Source organism: Scylla paramamosain, chromosome 45, assembly GCF_035594125.1.
Source record: "Scylla paramamosain isolate STU-SP2022 chromosome 45, ASM3559412v1, whole genome shotgun sequence".
Classification (NCBI taxonomy): Eukaryota; Metazoa; Arthropoda; class Malacostraca; order Decapoda; family Portunidae; genus Scylla; species Scylla paramamosain.
In genome coordinates this window covers 2,207,501-2,218,163 of record NC_087195.1, presented here as the reverse complement: position 1 = coordinate 2,218,163, position 10,663 = coordinate 2,207,501, and the positions used below count along the sequence as shown (strand labels likewise).

Below are 10,663 nucleotides of genomic sequence, written 5' to 3'. Positions count from 1 at the left end.
TCACAGGTGGACCAAGGATAAACAGAAGGGAGGACAACTGCAAAATGTGTAAGTATGTCTATGCTTACCTGTTAAGTTCACCTGTATTTATTTTATTTGCTCATTTGTCTTCAGCTTTTCACCTGTATTTATTTTATTTGCTCATTTGTCTTCAGCTTTTCTCCACCAAGGCATACTGTTTTTATCTGTACCTGTTAGGAGTATTGAAATATTAGGTCAAATTTTGTCGTCTGATTCTTTTTAACTTCATAATTCACATTGCAGTCTTGAATTGTAAGTATAATCAGTATAGCTACCATGCCTTTGTGACTCCCAAGACGTGACTACAGGTTTTTTTTATCCTGCCACCCTTGCATCTGTTTACTGCCTCCTGGTGTTTGCAGATTGACTGTCAGCAGCTGAAACAAGACCAACCAGCTGTACTTCCACTGGCAACCTGAACTTGGAGAATGAGGCAGAACAGTGGCAGAGAGGACAAACCACTGGTACTCCTCCAGGTAAGTTGGAGTGATAAGACGTGTATAGTAAAGGTGTAGTTCTCGTGAGTCCATTTGTATCAGGCAGGGAAGACTGAAAGAACACAGAGGAAGGACAAGCCACCGGTGCTCTTCCACACACAGATTGGAGATGCAGGGATGTGTGTAGTGTGAGGATGTAATCATTGTAGTGAGTCAGTTTATATAAGGCAAGAATACATTGTTCCTTAAGCTGAATATTTGTGGTGAACAGCCTGTGAGTTTAGTTTAATCCCTATTTGGCGGGATAGCAACTATCTCAGGGGACAGCTGGTGCACGTTATAATAATGATCATAGCAAGTCACTGGCTAATTTTTCTTCATGAATGTAGCAGGTCAGATGAAATTTCACTAAGGTCTTATCATAAATATTTAGACTGCCTTACCACAGCAAATCATGGGCATATGAAATAAAAAAATCACAGGCAAAATTTCACTCAAGGTCTTACCGAAAATATTTAGACTGCATTTTAACACACTCACAACACAAGTTGATAAGATGCAGATTAATATTAGCATGCAAAAAAAATGAAACTGACAAATTGCTTACGAAATTTTTATTTATTACTAGATTATATCACAAAGTAACATTGAGTAAATAAAGTAAAGGTTCATCTTGAATTCACCATTTATATTCTGACGCAGTACATGAAACACAGCCGTCCTGGGGAGTGGCAGGACACCCCAGGGCACTCTTTGGGGTTGTAGCATGCAGTGTGTGGCCCCTCGTCTCCTCTGTGGCCTAAGTAGTGGATGGGATAGCAGCTTTGTTCTTAAAGTAAATGTTTTCCTCCACTCTTGGGACCCCACACCGGTGCTGGACAAGTCAACACTGCCTTCAAATTACAGCTTCATTCCAGTATTTCCAGTACAAGAATGTTTTCTTTTTGCTAGTCATACAATTCAACATCAAAATAAATCAATCTGGCATTCCCAGATAAATAGTTTTCATTTTACTTATCATACAATTCACAAACATTTCTCAATCCAAACCACAACTTAAAAAACACCAATTGTGATAAAGAAATTGACCGAACAGCACCGGTGAGGGACCAAGTGAAGGCGATGGCTCAAGTCTGTCTACCATGACTGACTGACGGGGTACAAATGGGAACACATGAGGCAGCTGCAGCGTTGTGTTATGGCGGTGACGTAACACTTCTTGGTGGCTTGTCTTCCTCTGAACGTAGGAGTTATTCATTACATCTTGGCCAGGGATGTTTTGCCATTGTTAAAGTTGACAGTCGGTGAAGGAAATACCTCAACGATGATAGTAATGTCTAAGGCAACACTTTTTTTAATGTACAATTGTGATTAATGTGAAAGAATGCTTACTTCTTGTATTATATCAGCAGTGTATTTCAGTGGGTCATTGCCAGTTGTTCTAATTTGAAGAGATTGGCTGTACATTAAAGTATTTTGCTGTACACAGTGGTGCATATTTAAGTACAATCCCTTAGTCTGTTCCAGCACAAGCAACAGTGTGTGGTTTGACATTTACCCACTGTGTATGAAAGCAATCACACTAGTGGGAAGGAAAATAACAAGTAGAGCAGTGAAGGAAAACAATAAGTAGACCAGCCATTTAACAGTACCAACAACAAAAATAATGTCGCTTAAGAGGAATGTTTTTCTATTCACCACACAAGAGTACTGGCTCCCAAAACAGCTGCTTTTAAGAGGAATGTTTTTTTAGGCCCCCAACACAATTCTGCCTCTAAGGAATGTTACAGATCTATTATTTAAAGTATCCACCATGTAAACCCAAATAAAAAAAAATAATAATAATAATAATTTTCTCCAAAGGTGAAAAATGTGGTCAACTATACAAATAAATAAACATCATAAGCAACACAAGCAATGTATAAAATTCAGGCCACACTCAGTAACGGCTGTAACTTATGCAGGACTTACAATATTAAGTAGATTCTGATGAAGGAACACAGGATTAAGCAGAAGCAGTTTATTATTATCTCTGTGTTTGTATGGCCACTGTTGTGAGACACTTAGAGGTTAATAGGTGAAATACAAGAAGAAATTAATGCTTTGTTTTTACGTCACTAAATTATGCTCATCTACTACAATAATGCACCAATTTCTGAAGTTAATAGCTCAACACGCAAGGGAGAAAAAGAAAATGAGTGATCTTTAAGCCTGTGTTTTCTCACCACTACAAGAAAATGAGTGATCTTAAGCCTGTGTTTTCTCACCACTACATTTCCCTCATGGCTATTTACAGCAATGTATTTTACTTAAATACTGCACCACTTAGCACAACTTAAATAAATACCACACCACCTGCACACACACACAATGCACGTCTATCATAACTCCCATCTGTTCATGACGCAAACGTCTCCACAGAACAACAACACGAGACACTGATGCTCTGCCAAAATAGAAAAACTCCTTACTTCACTGGTGACAATATGACTACACATTGCCTTAGCCTTACACAATGTCGAGGTATTTACTGTACCACAACTTGCCTGGCCTTCATTTCACTGCTGCAAGTCCACCACACCTGTAGAAAGTAAAACAAATGTGACTGTTGGTGAATGTACATAATGGGATTGGTTGGGCTGAGCTGAGAATGAGTTACTGGTTTGGGACATTCTGTGGGTCTGTGCTGTGAGAGAGAGCATGTTGGGTAAAATGAAACAAGCAGTGTGTGTGTGTTAGGTTTTGCATGAGTGTTTTTACATCCGACATTGTTGTGAGTTACTCTGGTTTAAGATATACTGTAAGTGTGTGCGATCTATATAAGAGAGAGCATAGGTTAGCTGTGTGTGTGTGTGTGTGTGTGTGTGTGATGGGTCTGTTGCTGTTGCTGTTGTATTCCCCCTCCTCCTCCTTCCCTCTCCCCCTCCCCCTTTCCTCCTCCTCTCTTCCTCCTCCTCAGACATACTCACACCTCACACACATTACTCCTCCCTGGGGACACTGGGCTCCTCTTCCTCATCCTCGCTGTCCACCTCGGCCTCTCTCTGCACAAACCAGATGATCTCTCGCACCACAAGTTCTGGGATCCTTTCCATGTAGGGAACCTGGTCCGACAACGACACCCTTTCCATTATCCCGTCCAAAATATCCGGCAACTTGGCGAGAATTTCCTGCAGCATCACGTACTTCTTGAGGGCGTTGAGCAGGCGTAGGACTACATTGAGATAGCGGATTTGTTTGTCTGCAAGTATGAGGGCATGTCAGTGCTTGCTGGTAAGGTTGAGAGAGAGAGAGAGAGAGAGAGAGAGAGAGAGAGAGAGAGAGAGAGAGAGAGAGAGAGAGAGAGAGAGAGAGAGAGAGAGAGTATATGTGGAAGATTTTAAGACTAATTTGATGTATGGGAGAGATAAGAGAGATATAGAGAAACTGAATATAGAGAGAGTATATGTGGAAGATTTTAAGACTAATTTGATGTATGGGAGAGATATAGAGAAACTGAATATATGAGAGAGATTTGGTCATTATTTACAAGGGAGAGGCTCAGCAATAGGTGGAATGTAACCAGAGAAGTGACAAAAATACAGCTTACATCACTAATCACACTTTCTGGTTCAAAATATTCTGTAACCACTTTTACATGTCATTTCTGTGGCCATTCCTATCCAGTGACAAAACAGAGGGAAGGAATATATATATATATATATATATATATATATATATATATATATATTATACTGGGTCACTTCACTTCAAACATAATAATCAGAGAAGCACAAGAACAAAGCATGTAGTCTCTTCTTACTCCCTTACTGTAACCATTTCATCCAGTGACAAAACAAGGAGGGAAGGAATATATATATATATATAGTTTGAGACAAGTATTGGTCACTTATCTCTAAACGTTATCAGAAAAAAAAAAAAAAAAAAATACACTAAAAAAATAAAGATTTAGATGCAATTCAAATGAGAAAATCTACTTCATTTCCCCTGCCTGACACAGTTGAGTTGGTGCACCTGCCAGACAGAAGCACCAGTGATGTGTTGCCTTCCTACTGTCGCTACTCCTTCCGGAACGCCTCATCACCAAGCTCAATTCCTCATCACCAAGCTCACAGGACAGGAAGGTGTACATCATGGGATTCACCAACCTACACTCCTGCACTCCAGTCAACATGTTCATATAAATCATTCCTCTTCACTACTTTATCACGTTTCATGCCAGAACTGAAGGCTCCAGCACGTTCACTTGTTTGTGTTCAACAATGTCAGTTTCATTGTACGGTTGTTTTGATAATCGCAAGCCAGGAAGCAGGAAAAGAGTGTTGGGACAGCCTAATCCTCCTCTTCCTTCCTTCATTCCTATTTTTATTCTCCAGTTTCATAATTGTGCTTAATATAATAAAAAGTATGCAAATGAAACTGTGTAAGTTAACTTGCTAGTTATTTAGTTTCTTCATTCTATCAAGTTCTGAAAATTGTTGCAGCTGTGGAATGCCTTGCTTAGCCCAATGATGCAACACAAACTGTCCTTTCTTGTGTGCAACACAGAGAAACATAAACACTTTCTGAAAGAAGCGCTGGCAGGAAACAAACACATCACTGGCACATCTGAAGCCTCTCACCAGCTGAACCACACCAGATGAAAGAAACGGAACCAACTTCCCCATTCGAACGAGCAAAACAGAACAAAACAAACGACGACAGGACCATTCAGTACACTCACCCAGGGCAATAAATATATCCACACACTCACTCAAAGACTTGTGAAGCCTGGCCAGGACAAGCACCAGTCCGCGGGAGGTTGGCGGCGAGGGGCGGGGCCGTGGATGCTGTGACCTGCGTGAGGACAACGATGGTGGGTGTGTGCGGCGCGACCTTCTTGTTTGTTGTTGTTGTGGTGGTGCCTGTGGTGGGGGTCGGCGCACTCTCAGGCTTTTTCGTGCAGGCTGTGGTGGTGGTGGGGGCTCCCTGTGTGCTGTGCCATCTGTTGGAGCATCACTGGCAGCTTGTGTGTTACTGGTCCTCCTCCGCTTGGGTGCCGGATGGCCCTCCTGTGCCTCACTGTGCTGGCTTGCTGCCCTGCTCAGTGCCATCCAAGGAAATATTTTATTACAATAGTGTTTCTCTGTGTATTGATGGAAGAAAGTATCTGCCAAGAAATCCATATATGACAGCCATGAGGTGTGTTTCAGTGTGATGAGGCATCCTGTTAGTAAATTACCTTACTGTTGTTTTTAATTAACTGCAACACTTGTGCTTCAGTCACACGTAAATATCAAAAGTAAAAAAAGAAAGTCAGCATCATTAAAATGTGCAGCAAAACGGATTATTTAGATAGAACACTGCAATCCTGGAAGAAAGACACACATGCAAACATTCCCACAAGAAAGCACACACGACTCCAATGTCTGTAATGCCACACACCTCTTGAGTCTCTCTGAGCGCCGCACTGCCACAAAGCTGTTACCGCCGGTCCACTGCCGCCCAATTTGGATCATTTTGCGCCGTGCCTTGCTGTAAGAGTCTGCAGGGCAACGCATCATGTTACATGGTTCTATTAGCACAGGTTCTCTTGACGTTAGGAAGATTCACAGGTACTTTTAACATTACAAAGATTCACAAGTAATTTGTCTACCAAGATAAGGTTCCTGTAACACCCACAAAGTACCTGCTGTGTGGATGGTTCGGATGGCATGGCTGACCCACTCCTTGCTGGGGGCCTCCTGGGAGCGGATGGCTTCGTTGAGCTGCACGGCGGACTGGTAGGGCGGCCAGAGTGTGCTGCTCCGCCGTCTGCTGGTCCACAACTCAGGGATGACCACCACTTCCTGAGACTGGCAGAATTCCACCACCAGAAACATGTTGCTTCTGAGGGAACACAAATAAAGGCTTGAATGTCACCGGGCAAGAGAACCTTTGAACATAAGAACACAAGGGTTGGTGCAGGAAGACATCAAGCCTACATGTGGCCCAGTCCCTGTATGACGCATACCTGTCTATTTCCACCTGTCACCCTTGTCCGTAATTTTATGTAACAGGATCCTCTTGTCACCTCAACACCTTCATTTTGTGAGTACTTCCATATCATTCTTGTTAGTGTGGTGTGCTGGTGTAATGTTAGGTTGGGTTTAGTGTCCATAATGGGGGATCCAGTGTGGGCAAAGCTAAGTTAGTGTCCTTACGGAGGATCACGGGAGGGCAGCCCTGGTTAGGTTAGTGTCCTTAAGGTGGTTTCCTGGGAAGGCAAAGCAGGAGCCACTATTGGTAGGATTTACCTTATAATAAAATAATAATAATAATAATAATAATAATAATAATAACAATAAATCAGAAACAGATTTAAACAGGCATCACTTCACATGCCAATAACCTCATGAATAATACTAGAATAGCACCAATTATCTCACCTGTCAGGCAATACAATACAATAACAAAAGGCAACCTAACAAATGGCACGGAGGCAGATGCGGCAGGCGGGGCGGGGCAGCCAACACGTGAGGTCAGAGCGGGTCTTGTGATGAAGCTAACTACCCCGCTGCCTCACAATGCCCCTGAACACTGTCACTCTTACCCTCATGTGTGACGATAATAAAAATAATAAGGGGAAAAAAAGTGTAAAAATAAAGGGTAATAAGTGGACGAGTGAGTGAATAGGAAGATTGTATAACGCTGTCTAGCTGGCTGGCCCACACGTCTGTACTATCAGGCACACACCACACTGCTTCCAATGGACGGGCGTGCCTGCTGACTTGAGCTACTCCAGTATTTCACAATTCCCTATATTTTCTTGACTGGCTGGAGTAACACGGTAACCAACAACCTCACACGCTAACAGACCCAATCTTGTCCAATACCAAGTAAATTTAGTGCCTGAGAACGTAATTTACCTAGTGTGTATGGAAGCAGGTGATAAAAATATTAATTATCAAATAACACCAATAAACACACCTGTAAATTAACCGCACTCGTTTCTACCAAATCTTGATCACTAATCCCTTAAATATACCCTGATTACGTACTTAATTTGTGTGCGCGGGAGCAGGTGACACACAGGTACAAAGGCAGGCAACTCCAAGCCCTCACACCAGCCTGCCCGTGCCTACAGTCTGCCTAGCGTGCCTATTGTGGCTCAGTACGCAGCTTCTCTCGCCTTGCCGCTGTCAACACCTCACGCTGCTCCTGGCGAGTTGTGGGGAGTTCAGTCTTTGCAACGGCGCTTCCATTTTCCCCATTTGTCTCTGTTTTCCTTAACTTTCAAGCTCTTTTCCTTTTTTCTCTTATATATTTGCCATCATTAATTCTCAAACTTTTTCCTTTTTCTCTTGTATCTTTGCTATCCTTAATTCTCAAGCTCTTTTCCTTTTTTTTTTTCTCTTGTATCTTTGCTGTCCTTAATTTTTTTTTTCATCTTTCTCTTGTATCTTTGTTATCGTTAATTCTCAAGCTCTTTTCCTCCGGCAGATCTTTACTCTTGTTAATTCTCAAACTCTTTTCATTTTCTTTTCTTTCTCTTTTTTTTCAGAATTTGCATATTTCTGTTCTGTCGCTGCCTCTCTGACGGTCTTGTTGTTATGATCTGCTTCGCTTTTCTCCGTTAACATTTCTTAGATCTTAACTTATCTATTTATTTTTTCTAATTCTTCCATTGCTCTGCTTTCTGTGGCTGCCTCGCTCCTACATGTCTCTGTAAACAAGTTATTACGGTGGAAAATAGCAAGGTTGGGGTTACGCCTGTCTATCATGTCTATTTCTGTGATGACGTGTTGAAGTTGTGTCCGAGGGTGGGAGAGAGAGAGAGAGAGAGAGAGCGTGAGGGTTATACAGCAAGGTTTCGTCTCCTACTGAGTCTGTACTACCTTGAGAGACGTGTCCGTGAACTAGTAACCGTACTATGTAATTGTATGTAACTGTAATGTACCCCGTGCCTAGTGGGAAATAAAACATGTGTAAAATAAAAGAAGTAAAAGTAAAAAAAGAAAAGAAAGGATATTTTGCTCTTGTTTTGACTTCGAGGCATATAAAAAAAAGGGAAAAATAAGAAATAAACATGAAAAAATATTGAAAAGCGAGGAGAGAAAATAAGAAAATAAAAAAGTAAGAAATAAACATGAAAAAAGATATTGAAAGGCGAGGAGAAAATAGAAAAAGGACAAAAAGTAAGAAAAAGAAAAAAAGCAGTTTACTTGTGTTTTGGGATGAGAGAGAGAGAGAGAGAGAGAGAGAGAGAGTCGAGGCCGTGTGAGTATGGACTTGCATGAGAGAGAGAAATGATTGCATGCCTCTCTCTCTCTCTCTCTCTCTCTCTCTCTCTCTCTCTCTCTCTCTCTCTCTCTCTCTCTCTCACTCTACTACTACTACTACTACTACTGCTACTACTACCGCTATTACTACTACTACTACTACTATTACTACTACTACTACTGCTGCTGCTACTGCTACTATTACTATCGTTACTACTACTACTTCTACTACCACCGCTGCTACTACTACTACTACTACTGCTACTATTACTATCGTCGTTACTACTACTACTACTACTACTATTATTACTGCTACCACTAAAATAAACGATAAAACACCTGCATATAACACCAAGAAGTGATGACAAACAAACAAACGAACAAACACACACAGACGAACAGACAAACAAACAAACAAACAAACAAACAGTAACCTCAACCCTTCCCTTCCCCACAAAATAAAATAAATAAATAAATAAATACAAAATAAAAATGAAAGAAAACAGCAAAACTACTACTACTACTACTACTACTACTACTACCACCACCACCACCACCACCACCATCACCATTAAACTCTGCCCCATTTCAAACTCACAAACTTGCAATCTGAAAAACGCGCATAACATGAATCTTAAGATCGCGCAGCCTCTCACCTGTCACGAAGCTGCGCAGGTGAGAAGACTGATGGGAATTAGATTACACCTGCGCTGGGGGAAGAAGATGCGATGAGCTGAAAGTCATTGAAAGTCAGAGAGAGAGAGAGAGAGAGAGAGAGAGAGAGAGAGAGAGAGAGAGAGAGAGAGAGAGAGAGAGAGAGAGAGAGAGAGAGAGAGAGAGAGAGAGAGAGAGTTTTGTTAAGGTTTTGTCTTAAAATGGAGTTTCTGATGATGATGGTGATGATACTACTACTACTACTACTACTACTACTACTACTACCAGCACCACCACCACTACCAATTAACAACAACAACAACAACAATAACAATAATAACAATAATTCTTCTCTATATTTTGAACACCCTCGTCAGAACTACGCCGCCCACATGATGATGATTCGAAGCATTTCATTCTGTTATTGAATCCCGAAACGAGAGCCATCGAGCACCTGATCCACCAATTAATTGATTCCCACGTCTCTCTCATTAACGCCAACGCCACAAATTAATCCCGTTTTCTTTTGTATACTCGCCTTTTTAGTTTTTTTTTTTTACCCGTTTTCTTTTGGATATTCGAATTTCTAGTGATTTTTACTCGTTTTCTTTTTTATATCCACATTTTTCGTAATTTTTACCGATCTTCTTTTGTGTATTAGTACTTTTAGGGAGTTTTGCCCGTTTTCTTTTGTTAACGCACATTTTTAGTGATTTTTACCCATTTTCTTTGGTATATTAGCGTCTTTTGGTGGATTTTACCCGTTTTCTTTTTCCATATCCGCATTTTCAGTGACTTCATTTTTTTTTTTTTTTTTTCCAGTTTCGTTATTATCATTATTCTCATTAACGCCAACACGACAAATTAATCCCATTTTCCTTTGTATATTCGCGTTTTTTTTTTTTTTTAGTAATTTTCACTATGTGTGTGTGTGTGTGTGTGTGTTTAGTTTCGTTATTATCATCATCATTTTAATCTACCATCTTCTATTTGCTTTGAATATTTCGCATCGGCGCCATATGACCGCAGTGTTGTGACGCATTATTATTGCGAATCAAATTTAAATCAATCAACTTCACGAAAATTGGCAGTGGTGATATTGGGTCCATTTTAGTTTAGGTTCGAATCCTCTTCGTAATCTTTTTTTTTTTTTTTTTTCTCTTTCTTTTTCTTGTGTATTGGGATGCGTTTGTTTCTGTTGGGTTTGGTGTGTGCGTGTGTGTGTGTGTGTGTGTGTGTGTGTGTGTGTGTGTGTGTGTGTGTGTGTTATCTTTACTATTATTATTATTATTTTCGTTTCTTTTGATGGTT

General features: G+C 40.8%; 1 protein-coding gene across 3 annotated transcripts in view; it reads right to left on the bottom strand.

Annotated features, from left to right (window-relative positions):
• Window positions 1–1,057: 1,057 nt before the first annotated feature.
• Window positions 1,058–10,663, bottom strand: part of LOC135094285 (sterile alpha motif domain-containing protein 1-like) — a 69,755-nt gene continuing 60,149 nt past the window's right edge. The window contains exons 1-6 of one of the 3 annotated variants that reach the window (XM_063994274.1): window positions 7,478–7,660; window positions 6,127–6,326; window positions 5,883–5,982; window positions 5,182–5,537; window positions 3,428–3,699; window positions 1,058–3,039 (exon numbers count right to left, since the gene is read on the bottom strand). In XM_063994274.1, coding sequence (XP_063850344.1) covers window positions 3,440–3,699; window positions 5,182–5,537; window positions 5,883–5,982; window positions 6,127–6,319 — 909 coding nt within the window. In that variant the 5' untranslated portion in view covers window positions 6,320–6,326; window positions 7,478–7,660 and the 3' untranslated portion in view covers window positions 1,058–3,039; window positions 3,428–3,439. Of the gene's footprint in view, window positions 3,040–3,427; window positions 3,700–5,181; window positions 5,538–5,882; window positions 5,983–6,126; window positions 6,327–7,477; window positions 7,661–10,663 lie in introns of those variants that run through there. The other 2 variants (XM_063994276.1, XM_063994275.1) reach the window with 2 other exon arrangements.